The 14,652-nt window shown below is 45.7% G+C and overlaps 2 protein-coding genes across 2 annotated transcripts; one reads left to right on the top strand and one right to left on the bottom strand.

The window, feature by feature from the left end:
- Nucleotides 1-393: 393 nt before the first annotated feature.
- On the top strand, nt 394-6,829 carry LOC109745722 (DNA-directed RNA polymerases IV and V subunit 5B). Its single transcript, XM_020304838.4, has 4 exons — nt 394-777; nt 2,684-2,860; nt 3,313-3,426; nt 6,001-6,829. The coding sequence occupies exons 1-4, from the start codon at nt 514-516 to the stop codon at nt 6,124-6,126; spliced, it is 681 nt and encodes a 226-aa protein (XP_020160427.3). The 5' UTR covers nt 394-513; the 3' UTR covers nt 6,127-6,829.
- Nucleotides 6,158-8,569, bottom strand: LOC109745723 (two-component response regulator ORR10). Its single transcript, XM_020304839.3, has 5 exons — nt 7,809-8,569; nt 7,632-7,723; nt 7,454-7,537; nt 7,262-7,332; nt 6,158-6,724 (listed from the first exon to the last, which is right to left on the bottom strand). Exons 1-5 carry the CDS (start codon nt 7,912-7,914, stop codon nt 6,382-6,384), a joined length of 696 nt encoding a protein of 231 aa, XP_020160428.1. The 5' UTR covers nt 7,915-8,569; the 3' UTR covers nt 6,158-6,381.
- Nucleotides 8,570-14,652: the final 6,083 nt, after the last annotated feature.

Below are 14,652 nucleotides of genomic sequence, written 5' to 3'. Positions count from 1 at the left end.
TTACTATTATATTTTACTCCGTTCGTTCCCTAATATAAGACCTTTTAGTTTTTTTAATTCATATGTATCTAGACGTATTTTAGTACTCTCTCCGTTTCTAAATATAAGTCTTTGTAGAAATTTCACTATGAACCACATACGAATGTATATAAATGCATTTTAAGTGTAGATTCATTCATTTTGCTCCGTATATAGTCCATCTTATGGAATCTCTACAAAGACCTATATTTAGGAACGAAGGAAGTATGTACTATATTCACTCATTTTAGTATATATGTAGTTAATATTTTAAAATCGCTGTAAAAGGTCTTATATTAGGAAAGGAGGGAGTATTAGCTAAATTTACAGGTCAAATTTTAACCCAAAATAAGAGGGTCTACTAAACCCGGACCGAGGGAGTAGGTGGAATAGTTGATGCGCTCCCCGCAGTTGCCATCCTAGCTGAACGCGGCGGACAGCACGCCCAACGGTGCCGCCGCCGCCGCCGCCGCCTTCGAAGCCCCCGCCCTCGTGATGGAACCCTCGTTCGATGACGTCCCCGAGGTCGTCGGCTGGATGTCGTCGATGGTCGACCGCGGCGGCCGCGCGAGCCAGGAGAGCCACCGCCTGTTCCTGGCGCGGCGCACGGCGCTCGAGATGCTGCGGGACCGCGGGTACAGCGTGCCGGAGTCCGAGCTCGCCCGCACGCTCCCGGAGTTCCGCGCGTGGTGGGCACCGGAGCCCGAGATCGAGCGCCTCACCTTTTCCACCTTCCTCGCCTCCGACCACTCCGACAAGGTGAGTTTACTGCTCCTTCCCCGGCTATGTGCATCCATATTCATCGTCAATAGTACTAGCAATTAAGGACCATCTTACAGCATCATTGCTCGTTAGCGTGCTAGAGCCCAATTGGGCTGGGATAGACTTAGCATTGCGAATTTGAGAAATATAGGAGGAACAAAGAGAGGATTTCAGTGTTTTGCTCACCTTTCTTCATTGACTTTTTTTTTATTAAACCGCGCATATCATTAATCAACAATCAAAGTACATGTACAAACACACGCGGCAACATCTAGAGAAACTAGGAGTTGACAGACGTCCTGAAAACCATGCAGAGAGGATGCCAAGACATGGAAAAATACAAGAAGGTCCATAAGGATCCCTGCACACACTGAAGCTAACAATTGCAGCCAATATCCAACGCCGCCGAGGCGCTCGCCGGAGAAGAAGCACAATCTCCACCATAGCCCAATCCAGGGAAACACCATCGCCATAATGGCTTTCTGAGTCGATGAACAGGCCTGCTGCAAGCAGCAAGGCACATGTCCCTGTGGCACGTCGACCGGGGAACATCCCCATGCTAACCTGGACCCGAATCCACCGCATCCCATCGACGTAGTCGGGAAAGAGCGCTAGATCCGCAGCCGTCGTACCATCAATCCCGCATCAGGAAATCCATCTTGTCCCAGCCTCCGACACCACTGCAAAAAACAGCAACCGTTGGAGAGGAAAAGAAGACCTAATCTCACCGTCCCGGCCGGATGGTGAGAAGGCGAGGCCATCAGCTTCTTGACGCCGTCATGGAGATCTTCGTCGTGGTGTGGAGGAAGCCTAGGCAACTTTATTCGACGCGGTGTCCTCCCCATCCTTCCGGCGCCACCTCAACTTTTTTCGACTTGTGTCAGGTGCATGATGTTACTAGGTTTCCAATAGTAGTAGCAGATTGTTGTTCTTGTGGTTCAGACTGTTTACGGTTATCATCACTCTACAAAACGGGTGCAATTGATACCTTCTTGATACTAATATACTCCCTCTATCTAAACATCACTCTGCAAATGGATGGCTCAATTTAGTATGTATGTACTGAAGTTCAATGCTTACATAACGTGTGTGTGGGGTGGGGGTGGGGGTCTAATTAGTGATAGTTCATTGAGTTTCGACAGCTAGCTTGTGCTGTCGGAACACACCCCACTATGTCCCCACATTCTGGCCCTAGCTTTGGGCCATGGTGGCGGCATTGCCGTCGTCAGCGCCTGAGCCGGAGAAAAGAAAAAAGATCGGCTTACAATTTGGTGATCGGCAACTTTGACCTAACTAAGAAATAAGTTTCAACCAAGGGCTTTCACTCGTATAATCTCCACGAGAGAATCAATTTTGAACTCTCACACAAAATGATCAACCGAATGAATCACAATCTCTTACCCAGTGAAGACAAACTCTCAACTTGTTAAAAATGGCACCTCCAACCCCCCTCCTCCGCGAAGCTTTCAGTCACTACAAAATTCAACTAAAAAGGGGGACTATAAACACAAAAATAACTATATACAGCACTCTACCTCATGGTGTCAGCAGCAATTGCTGGGAAAAGAAAGCCCAGATCTGCCCCTCGCCTCACCAACTCCCAGCGCAGACACCAGCGAGAATGGCGGCGTGAACGGGGAGGGACTCGACAGTAGAGGAGGATGCGGCGCAGCGGAAGGAGGCGGCAAGTAACTGTGGTGGCACTGCTCTGCAGGAAAGGGAAAGAAACACGCGGGATAAATAAGGAGAGAAAATAAAAGGGCGACGACAGAGGTGGTGTTGGCGTCCAGTGTTAATGCAGTCGAGGGTGGAGTCGTGTGCTCGGAGCTCGTTCACCCGAACATAAATTAGCCTTTTTTTTGCATATCATATAGGTTTAACTATGGTTTAACTCTTATATCAGGTGAAAATTCTATTCTGCGGACCAGAACCTGTCAGAATCGCAACTATCCAGAAGATATATGACCAGATCGAAGGAGAGAACTTCTCCAGACTTATTTTGATATTGCAGGGAAAGATAATGCCTAGAGCTAAAGAGTCTGTTAAGGAGAAATTCACATTTAAAGTAGATATTTTTCAGGTTAGTTTTGTATAATTATTCATGGCTTTGTTGAAATTATAATTATGTAAATGAACAACAGCATTGACTGTGTTGTAAATGAACAACAGCATTGACTGTGTTGAAATTAAAATTATGTAAACAAACGACATGCCATTAAGTAAAGCACATCAACTAATTTATATGTACATTTTTGTGCATTCAATATTGATGCTTGAATGCTTGATGTAGTGTAGCATACTCTATTGGTTTGAATCAGAATCCAGTGTACAAGTTTCTGCAAGTTATGCTCTCAACCTTGAATACTTATTCGCAAAAAAACCTTGAATACTTATTCGTAGTTTCACGACTATTTGTAGTTTCATCACTTTAGTCGTGTACAGCTGATGCTTTACTATACATATATGATATATTATCTATATATTCTACATTATACACTTTATATTCAAACTGATGTGCTCCTCCAACTGAAGGTCAATGAGTTACTGGTTAACATTAGTACGCATGCCCTGAAGCCAAAGCATGAAGTGTTGACTGCAGAAGAAAAGGCCAGGCTCCTGAAGAAGTACAATGTGCAGGATTCACAGGTACGTCTATCTATAATTTATTACTGATTACTAATCTGAATTAGGTGACAGTACTGAATAAATTTATTCTAAATTGTTGCAATATCCAAGAAGTTTCTTTTTAGAGAGTCAGAAGTATATATCATTTATTTATTATAATTATATTGCCAAACAAGAATTCTTAAGATGGAAGCACATTTAAAATATGTTCTCATAGATTGAAATATTTGGGTCCAGCTTTAAGCTTTAAAAGTTTCTAGATTTCTGTTTTTTCAAGAACATGCAGTTTTTTTTTTCTGGATTCTTTAGCCAGATGAGAACAGTTACCAGGTTGAACCAATATCTATTATGGAGAAAATATTTTCTAATTGTTAAAACAAAGAGTGACAAAACTGTCTGCATGTACAGTCTAGGGGTCATATGCCTACGGTGTCTCTCTTCACAAATGGGTATTAAAAAAAATGTTCTAGCAACATTGAGTTGGTGCTTTGCATTTTTTAGTTGATCTTCTTGTTTGATTTATGGTTTATCTATATTACCAGTAGAGTTAAAACTTTGGCGACTTGTACGATCATGTTTTTGAGTATTATTTACTGGAACTCACGCTACGTCCGCAGAACTAATTAACTATTTTCCATGTGGAAAAATTAGTGATTTGCCACTCCAAAGAGTGGTGACTGAGGATTTGCCGTTTTTCAAATCTGCAAGTGCATTGATGATTTTCCACTGGGAAGAGAGAAATAGATGAAAAATTTCACCTTCTCTGTGTTATTCTATCTTCCTTTTTCCTTTGCTCGAGATATGAATATAAGAATACAATATTTCTCTTTGTCCTCTCCTACCTTTGCTTCTTCCCTACCTCCACATTTTCTCCTAAGGTAGCTCCCCTCCTGTCCCCATGCTTGAATACCAAGGAGGGCTTGATATCTCTCTTTCATCCCCTGTGTCAAATCCCCACCTTGGAATCTCCATCCTGATTGGATTATTCTCCTCCATACTCTGTCCTCAACCCCACTCTCCTAGTGCTATACAATCCCACCGCTGCCACAGCAGGAGGCTGCACAGAGGCGGCGGTGTACTTGTTCATGGACCTGGCAAACCTTCATATGGAGTACATTGGAATGCCAAGGTGCCCAACAGCTTCCCCTACCCTTATTTGTTACGAGGCTCCACACTCCCTGCCAAGTTCGTGACCCCCAAGCTTGGGAAGGAACTTCACTAACTATGGAGCCAGGCCCTCAAAAAAAAAAAGGAGCCAACGCTATCATATTCTGAAAAAAAACCCTTGGCCTCAACTTTGTGGGCGTCTCCTGCTGTGTCATGACTCGTCCAGCAAGCCCTGCAATTTCAGCAACAATGAAATGATGTCAATGTCATCAATTGTACCTCCATTTTCACCTCTTGTGGCTGACCTGGTCCTTTCTTAAGCCACGGTGATCAATGTGGCATAGTATATAGCAGGCAGCAGGCTGTTCAGTGATAAACGTGTCAATACTAATACGGCAGGCGGCAGGGCATTTCCGTGATCAATGTGTCATGCTATATGCAGGCTGTAGGGCTATTCAAAGCCGGGTTCGCCAGCTGGTTAACTCTCCAGTTGAAGATGAGAATGACAAGAAGAGAAGGTACATGAGTTAAGAGCTCTTTTATGTAATGAGTTGGGCAAAAATGGGGTTGAACAGGCTATCGGGCGGGTGATGTTGGGAGCTGGCTTGGAGAATGAAGGATGGGGCTAGAGGAAAGGAGGGAGTAGGTCAGTTGGAGGTGGAAGAGGATAAAACGTTGGAAATTGTATCTCATCTTCTCTCTTTGTAGTGTCAAATCTTCAATTGCGAATCTGCAAACGGCAAATCACCGATCACCATCTATTTTCCCCATTTTTTGTGGGGTCAAGTGTTTCATGCTAGAACAGTGATGTTATTTTTTCAGTCTTGCCGGCGTTGCAAGTTTTTTCCCCAGCGGGAACGATATTGCAAGTTGCTATGTGAACTATGTAGCATTTTTTTTGTTACATCGTGCTGGATGTCACTATTTCCTTCACAGAACAGCCTGGTCTGGCTGTTGCCTATTGGTCTGCATGTTAGTTCCTAGTATGTGCTTGATTGTGTTTGCAACATGAATGTGGCTGAAGGAAGATCACAATCCCTTGTTGTGCTTGGATGTGATGATGGAGACCATTGATACATTTTACCATCCTGACCACTTGCGTCTCATAAACATCATGCTGATAATTTTCTGATTTGCCACATTTTTTTGTGAGGTTGCCATATTATTTGTGTTCTTATTTGGTTTTGTTTAAACTAGAACTTTGATGTATTACTCAGTTTAAGACATTTAGTATTTCCACACACTAACTGATTGTGTTGTTACCATAAAAGAATTGAAGATAAGTATATTAATGTCTTAGTCGCTGTGGGCATAGCTCATTATCCTTTTGTCTGCCTGTTGGATTTTTCACATGCCTAAAATGCCAAACTGCATTCGTTATTAGTAGCTTCTTTTTGCATGAACCTTCAATTTCTTAAAATCCTCATCAAGTTGTCATATAGTTATTTTTAACCACAGTTTGCTGAAAATGGTGCTTTTATCTTTCAGCTCCCTCGCATGCTAGAGACCGATCCTGTTGCTCGCTACTATGGCCTCGGCAAGGGAACCGTGCTTAAAGTTACATATGACAGTGAGCTTACTGGGAACCATGTGACATACCGATGTATTTTCTGAGGGCTGCATGTGTTTCCATGGGTGAAAGGTGTAGCAAGCTGTTTGTACAATCGTGTTAGCTCTATGCTGATTCATTGGCCTGAAGGTATTTGGAACTTCAGGCGTGTTACACCGAGCATGGTCTGACTGGATTCAAGCAGTATCCGTTTACTAGAGCTAGCATAGGTTTTACATACAAATCAGATGTCAGAAACCCGATTAAGATGAAGAACCAAGAAAGGAAAAAAGATTGGCTGTCAAATAATCTTTTTTCAGCTAACAATTGTGGTTTGGTCTGCTTGTCTTGGTTAGAATTTCGTCATCTGCCGCCTTTCTTTTGCGGATGTTGCTGCTATCACCGCTGCTGTTATCCGTGGGGTTGCTGCTGCTGATGGTATCGCCGCTGCTGTTGTCCGTGGGGTTGCTGCTGCTGATGGTAATGGTATCGCTGCTGCTGCTGCTGTTGTTTGTGGGGTTGGTCTCGCTGTTGCTTAGCAGGTCTTCGTCCTGGTGGCAGTGCTCCTTGCATCTGCTTTTCATTATGTGGGGCTTGAGCTTGCTCATGTCTGATAGCCGTACTGGTTTCAGGAAGAACTCATTTGCTCCTTCCTCCAGGCATCTGATTCAGAACAAACAAAACAGCAATTGTCAGAGTTCATTCTAAGATCCTGCTACTATATTCTAAGATCGTCTACTTCTTTTGATATATTTCTTTACAGCTTTATTTTGTGTCCATATATTTGGGTTTTTACTTCATATGCGCAGATAGAAATAGACAAGTGGCAGTGGTGAGTTGTCTGCGACTATAACCCTTTTTATATAGAGATAATCGACTCAGAAGATCGACAACCGTATCATTTCATATCTTCACTATTTGTTTGACACTAAATATTTCATGATAGAATATTAGCACGACGTGAGCTGGGTGGGGGTTGTTCCTTTATTAGAAGGCATGTGACCCCAAATCAATAAAGGATTCCAAGAGATCTTGGTGTCTAAATTTAGATCAAGGCCTATCAAACATGTAGTAATAACAGATGAGACTATCTGAATCTTTTCTAACGGTGGTTCAGCCATAAAGTTTCTAAATCAGCGTCATCAGTAATCAATCTGGTTTCCAAAACAAACAAGATTTTGGGTCCGTGACCGTGCTCACCTGTTGATTCTGGAAGGTATGTTCTCCGATGACATGATCACAACCGGGATGTCCCTGAAAGACGACGACTCCTGATTCAACAAAAGACAGACGGAGACCATTAGTCACCATGCTCTTCAGGCTTGAGCAGACCAAATCAAACTAACTCATCACATCAAGAACATTTCATTCAGGTAAAGAAAAGGTGGGTACCTTGATCTTCTTGAGCAGATCATACCCTGTCATCCCAGGCATGCAGTAGTCAGTGATGATGAGGTTCACGTTCACCTCGACGTCCTGCTTAGGACAAAACCCGGAATTAGTTAATCAGAAACAATTTTAGAGCACTAGTACTGTGGCTTCGCACATGATAAACCATCTATCTTCTTACCAGCTGGTCTGCATGGACAGAAGAAATGGAGGCGTCCTCGTCATGGAGCCCCAAGAACTCGAGAGCCTTGGTCCCAGAATCCACGGTGGTAACTGCGGAAACAAAGAGACCCTGCCTTAGATGCCATGGCATAGCAGGAACACAACTTCCTATGCTGCAAATGAAATTGATTGATACCTTGGAAAGAAGATGTCTTGAGGAGCCTCTCGATGAGCTTCCTGTCGAGGACGCTGTCATCCACGGCCAAGACATGGAAGGGAGCCTCCGCGATCGCCACCGCCATCGGAGAAGAAAGAGCGAGCGTGTGTTTTGCCTGATGGAGGAGGAGGTGGATGCTATTGCTATGAGGTAGAGGAAAGGCAGGAGGTGTGTGCGCTTGGCATGAGAGAGAGGGGGCTTTCCAGGAGCGTGTGGGTGGAGTCGAGTTTATATGCACCCGAAGCACATGAAAAAGGATTCCAGGGAGATATGGGGTGGGGAAAAGGTGGGTGGAGAAAACAAGTGTGATGACCAAAGGAAATCCCGCCTCATGGAAAGCAAGATCCGGGCCAGATTTCCCCCAAATCTTGCCATGAATTGACTCCACGATAGAATAGACCTGGCAGGCCCATCAGCCACAGCAAAGCCATGGTCCACCATTTTCTCTTGTTCCCTCTCTTTTCTTTCTCGTTTCTTGGCCTGTCCTCTTGCTTGCTCGGCTGACCTGAAAGGAAGATTTGGGGTCGTTTCTGGCGATTTGGTAAAGCGGGGAAAAGATGAGGAGATCTTCCACAGGTGTGACCTTGCGGTTTGATGCGCATCCATCTGATCTGTTGGTTTTTTCCCTTCCCCTCCCTGTATAAAATCTGTTGGTGGTGCATCACTAGTTGGTTCCTACCCGGGACGTCGAGTTTGCACTACAGACGTGTTACGACCAGCTGCGAGTTATGTGGTTCCACATAGTATGCGGTGTTGCTAATCGGTGGCAGTTCACTTGAAAGGGTGTGAGCGATGATGTTTCTTTTTTAACTCTTTGTAGTGAACAGACATAGCAAATCTGACTGTCCAGGATGTCAATTTATGTTGTTGTGAGTATGGCAATTTCCTTCAGCAGATTGTATCTTGAAAGGGTGTGGGCGATGATGTTTTGCTACAAATCTGACGTCGGATTTTTGAGCATGGCAAATCCTTGCCGTGTTCAGTTTCTTTTTGCCGGGACTCGATATGCTTCCTGAAAAAAATTGTCATGTCATGCGACCTTCGCGGAGAGGGCGCGGACGAGGTGGAGCTCCTGTTTTGGGCAATCCAGGAGGCCGAATCGGCGATTCCAGCGTAGGCGGCTCGGTGGGCGTCCTTCCGGACGGCGAATCCCTCGCAGCTCAACATCAGGCCGCGCGGGCGGACGCACTGGCCAACATCCCGTCGGAGGAGCTACCGCCGGGGATTCTACCTCCAGCTCACCACTAATCCCCCCCCCCCCCCCCCCCGCCAGGCTCGTCTGCGGCGGCACGCCATCGAAGCTCCTCCCTGGTCAGGTAATTTTGAGGTACTCCCTATCCACCTTCCTCCGATTTTCCGTTCACGTTTGCTTGCATTTCGTGAGAGGCTGCACAAAATTCGTTCGAACGCTACCCCCATTGTTGGGATTTCTGATAAGGCCGAAGATCGAGTGGTTCTGCTTCTGCAGTAGGGCCTTGCGCGGAGGGATCGAGTGCTGCGGTAGATTCGCCGGCGACCAACAATCAGCAGGTTGTGGCTCGTGGTGCGGATTTTTCTGTTACCCCAGCCCCTACGCGTATTTTTGGTCCAACTTTCCGAGGGCGTCTTGTTAAAGAGAAGGCGGGTTTAAAAAAAGCGTGTTCGTCTTCTGACGAAGCCCTAGAAATAGAAGAACACTTCGGCCAGCTTTGGCTCATTCCATCCCCTCCCCGCCGCCACCCCCGTAGCACAGCCCTTCCTGTTGGAAATATGCCCTAGAGGCAATAATAAATGGTTATTATTATATTTCTTTGTTCATGATAATGGTCTATTGTTCATGCTATAATTGTATTGTCCGGAAATCGTAATACATGTGTGAATACATAGACCACAATATGTCCCTAGTAAGCCTCTAGTTGACTAGCTCGTTGATCAACAGATAGTCATGGTTTCCTGACTATGGACATTGGATGTCATTGATAACGGGATCACATCATTAGGAGAATGATGTGATGGACAAGACCCAATCTTAAGCATAGCATAAAAGATCGTGTAGTTTCGTTTGCTAGAGCTTTTCCAATGTCAAGTATCTTTTCCTTAGACCATGAGATCGTGCAACTCTCGGATACCGTAGGAGTGCTTTGGGTGTGCCAAACGTCACAACGTAACTGGGTGACTATAAAGGTGCACTACGGGTATCTCCGAAAGTGTCTGTTGGGTTGGCACGGATCGAGACTGGGATTTGTCACTCTGTGTGACGGAGAGGTATCTCTGGGCCCACTCGGTAATGCATCATCATAATGAGCTCAATGTGACTAAGGCGTTAGTCACGGGATCATGCATTGCGGTACGAGTAAAGAGACTTGCCGGTAACGAGATTGAACAAGGTATTGGGATACCGACGATCGAATCTCGGGCAAGTAACATACCGATTGACAAAGGGAATTGTATACGGGATTGATTGAATCCTCGACACCGTGGTTCATCCGATGAGATCATCGTGGAACATGTGGGAGCCAACATGGGTATCCAGATCCCGTTGTTGGTTATTGACCGGAGAGGCGTCTCGGTCATGTCTGCATGTCTCCCGAACCCGTAGGGTCTACACACTTAAGGTTCGGTGACGCTAGGGTTGTAGAGATATATGTATGCGGAAACCCGAAAGTTGTTCGGAGTCCCGGATGAGATCCCGGACGTCACAAGAGGTTCCGGAATGGTCCGGAGGTGAAGAATTATATATAGGAAGTCCAGTTTCGGCCACCGGGAAAGTTTCGGGGGTTACCGGTATTGTACCGGGACCACCGGTAGGGTCCCGGGGGTCCACCGGGTGGGGCCACCTGTCCCGGAGGGCCCCGTGGGATGAAAATGGAAGGGAACCAGCCCTTAGTGGGCTGGGGCGCCCCCCTTGGGCCTCCCCCCATGCGCCTAGGGTTGGGAACCCTAGGGGGGTGAGTTCCCCCTTGCCTTGGGGGGCAAGGCAACCCCTCCCCCCTTGTGGCCGCCGCCCCCCCATGAGATCTCATCTCTAGGGCCGGCGCCCCCCCAGGGGGCCTATATAAAGGGGGGGAGGGAGGGCAGCAACAGACAGCCTTGGGCGCCTCCCTCCTCCCCTGCAACACCTCTCTCTCTCTCGCAGAAGCTCGGTGAAGCCCTGCAGGAGACCCGCTACATCCACCACCACGCCGTCGTGCTGCTGGATCTCCATCAACCTCTCCTTCCCCCTTGCTGGATCAAGAAGGAGGAGACGTCGCTGCACCGTACGTGTGTTGAACGCGGAGGTGCCGTCCGTTCGGCACTCGGTCATCGGTGATTTGGATCACGGCGAGTACAACTCCGTCATCCACGTTCATTGGAACGCTTCCGCTCGCGATCTACAAGGGTATGTAGATGCACTCTCTTCCCCTCGTTGCTAGTATACTCCATAGATGCATCTTGGTGAGCGTAGGAAAATTTTAAAATTATGCTACGATTCCCAACAATGGCATCATGAGCCAGGCCTATGCGTAGTTACTATGCACGAGTAGAACACAAAGAAGTTGTGGGCGTTGAGTTTGCCAATTCTTCTTGCCGCTACTAGTTGTTTCTTGTTTCGGCGGCATTGTAGGATGAAGCGGCCCGGACCGACCTTACACGTACGCTTACGTGAGACTGGTTCCACCGACTGACATGCACTAGTTGCATAAGGTGGCTAGCGGGTGTCTGTCTCTCCTACTTTAGTCGGAACGGATTCGATGAAAAGGGTCCTTATGAAGGGTAAATAGAAATTGGCAAATCACGTTGTGGTCATACGTAGGTAAGAAAACATTCTTGCTAGAAACCTACAAACCACGTAAAAACTTGCAACAACAATTAGAGGACGTCTAACTTGTTTTTGCAGCAAGTGCTATGTGATGTGATATGGCCAGAAGATGTGATGAATGATATATGTGATATATGAGATTGATCATATTCTTGTAATAGGAATCACGACTTGCATGTTGATGAGTATGACAACCGGCAGGAGCCATAGGAATTGTCTTTATTATTTTGCATGACCTGCGTGTCATTGAATAACGCCATGTACTTTACTTTGTTGCTAAACGCGTTAGCCATACAAGTAGAAGTAATCGTTGGCGTGACGACTTCATGAAGACACAATGATGGAGATCATGATGATGGAAATCATGGTGTCATGCCGGTGACGAAGATGATCATGGTGCCCCGAAGATGGAGATCAAAGGAGCATGATGATATTGGCCATATCATGTCACTATTTGATTGCATGTGATGTTTATCATGTTTTTGCATCTTATTTGCTTAGAACGACGGTAGTAAGTAAGATGATCCCTTATAATAATTTCAAGAAAGTGTTCACCCTAACTGTGCACCGTTGCGAAGGTTCGTTGTTTCGAAGCACCACGTGATGATCGGGTGTGATAGATTCTAACGTTCGAATACAACGGGTGTTGACGAGCCTAGCATGTACAGACATGGCCTCGGAACACACGCAATACACTTAGGTTGACTTGACGAGCCTAGCATGTGCAGACATGGCCTCGGAACACGGAGGACCGAAAGGTCGAGCATGAGTCGTATAGAAGATACGATCAACATGGAGATGTTCACCGATCTTGACTAGTCCGTCTCACGTGATGATCGGACACGGCCTAGTTAAAGTCGGATCATGTTTCACTTAGATGACTAGAGGGATGTCTATCTGAGTGGGAGTTCATTAAATAATTTGATTAGATGAACTCAATTATCATGAACTTAGTCTAAAATCTTTACACTATGTATTGTAGATCAAATGGCCAACGTTGTCCTCAATTTCAACGCATTCCTAGAGAAAACCAAGCTGAAAGATGATGGCAGCAACTATACGGACTGGGTCCGGAACCTGAGGCTCATCCTCATAGTAGCCAAGAAAGATTATGTCTTAGAAGCACCGCTAGGTGAAGCACCAATCCCAGAGAACCAAGACGTTATGAACGCTTGGCAATCACGTGCTGATGATTACTCCCTCGTTCAGTGCGGCATGCTTTACAGCTTAGAACCGGGTCTCCAAAAGCGTTTTGAGAAACATGGAGCATATGAGATGTTCGAGGAGCTGAAATTAGTTTTTCAAGCTCATGCCCGGGTCGAGAGATATGATGTCTCCGACAAGTTCTTCAGCTGTAAAATGGAGGAGAACAGTTCTGTTAGTGAGCACATACTCAGAATGTCTGGGTTGCACAACCGCTTGTCTCAGCTGGGAGTTAATCTCCCGGATGACGCGGTCATTGACAGAATCCTCCAGTCGCTTCCACCAAGCTACAAGAGCTTTGTGATGAACTACAATATGCAGGGGATGGAAAAGACCATTCCCGAGGTATATTCAATGCTGAAATCAGCGGAAGGGGAGATCAGAAAAGAACATCAAGTGTTGATGGTGAATAAAACCACTAAGTTCAAGAAGGGCAAGGGTAAGAAGAACTTCAAGAAGGACGGCAAGGGAGTTGCCGCGCCCGGTAAACCAGTTACTGGGAAGAAGTCAAGGAATGGACCCAAGCCCGAGACTGAGTGCTTTTATTGCAAGGGAAGTGGTCACTGGAAGCGGAACTGCCCCAAATACTTAGCGGACAAGAAGAAGGCCGGCAACACCAAAGGTATATGTGATATACATGTAATTGATGTGTACCTTACCAGTACTCGTAGTAGCTCCTGGGTATTTGATACCGGTGCGGTTGCTCATATTTGTAACTCAAAACAGGAACTACGGAATAAACGGAGACTGGCGAAGGACGAGGTGACGATGCGCGTCGGGAATGGTTCCAAGGTCGATGTGATCGCCGTCGGCACGCTACCTCTGCATCTACCCACGGGATTAGTTTTAAACCTCAATAATTGTTATTTAGTGCCAACTTTGAGCATGAACATTGTATCTGGATCTCGTTTAATTCGAGATGGCTACTCATTTAAATCCGAGAATAATGGTCGTTCTATTTATTTGAGAGATTTGTTTTATGGTCATGCCCCGCTGGTCAATGGTTTATTTTTGATGAATCTCGAACGTGATGTTACACATGTTCATAGTGTGAATACCAAAAGATGTAAAGTTGATAACGATAGTCCCACATATTTGTGGCACTGCCGCCTTGGTCACATTGGTGTCAAGCGCATGAAGAAGCTCCATGCAGATGGACTTTTGGAGTCTCTTGATTACGAATCATTTGACACGTGCGAACCATGCCTCATGGGTAAGATGACCAAGACTCCGTTCTCCGGAACAATGGAGCGAGCAACCAACTTATTGGAAATCATACATACCGATGTGTGTGGTCCAATGAGTGTTGAGGCTCGCGGAGGATATCGTTATGTTCTCACTCCCACTGATGATTTAAGTAGATATGGGTATGTCTACCTAATGAAACACAAGTCTGAAACCTTTGAAAAGTTCAAGGAATTTCAGAGTGAAGTTGAGAATCAATGTGACAGAAAAATAAAATTCTTACGATCAGATCGTGGAGGAGAATATTTAAGTCACGAATTTGGTACACACTTAAGGAAATGTGGAATAGTTTCACAACTCACGCCGCCTGGAACACCTCAGCGAAACGGTGTGTCCGAACGTCGTAATCGCACTCTATTGGATATGGTGCGATCTATGATGTCTCTTACCAATTTACCGCTCTCATTTTGGGGCTATGCTTTAGAGACTGCCGCATTCACTTTAAATAGGGCTCCGTCTAAATCCGTTGAGACGACACCGTATGAATTATGGTTTGGGAAGAAACCTAAGCTGTCGTTTCTAAAAGTCTGGGGATGCGATGCTTATGTCAAGAAACTTCAACCTGAAAAGCTCGAACCCAAATCGGAAAAATGCGTC

The sequence above is a fragment of the Aegilops tauschii genome, chromosome 5 (genome assembly GCF_002575655.3).
Source record: "Aegilops tauschii subsp. strangulata cultivar AL8/78 chromosome 5, Aet v6.0, whole genome shotgun sequence".
Classification (NCBI taxonomy): Eukaryota; Viridiplantae; Streptophyta; class Magnoliopsida; order Poales; family Poaceae; genus Aegilops; species Aegilops tauschii.
Note: the sequence above shows the minus strand (reverse complement) of the source record. Positions and strands in the feature narration are given on the sequence as shown.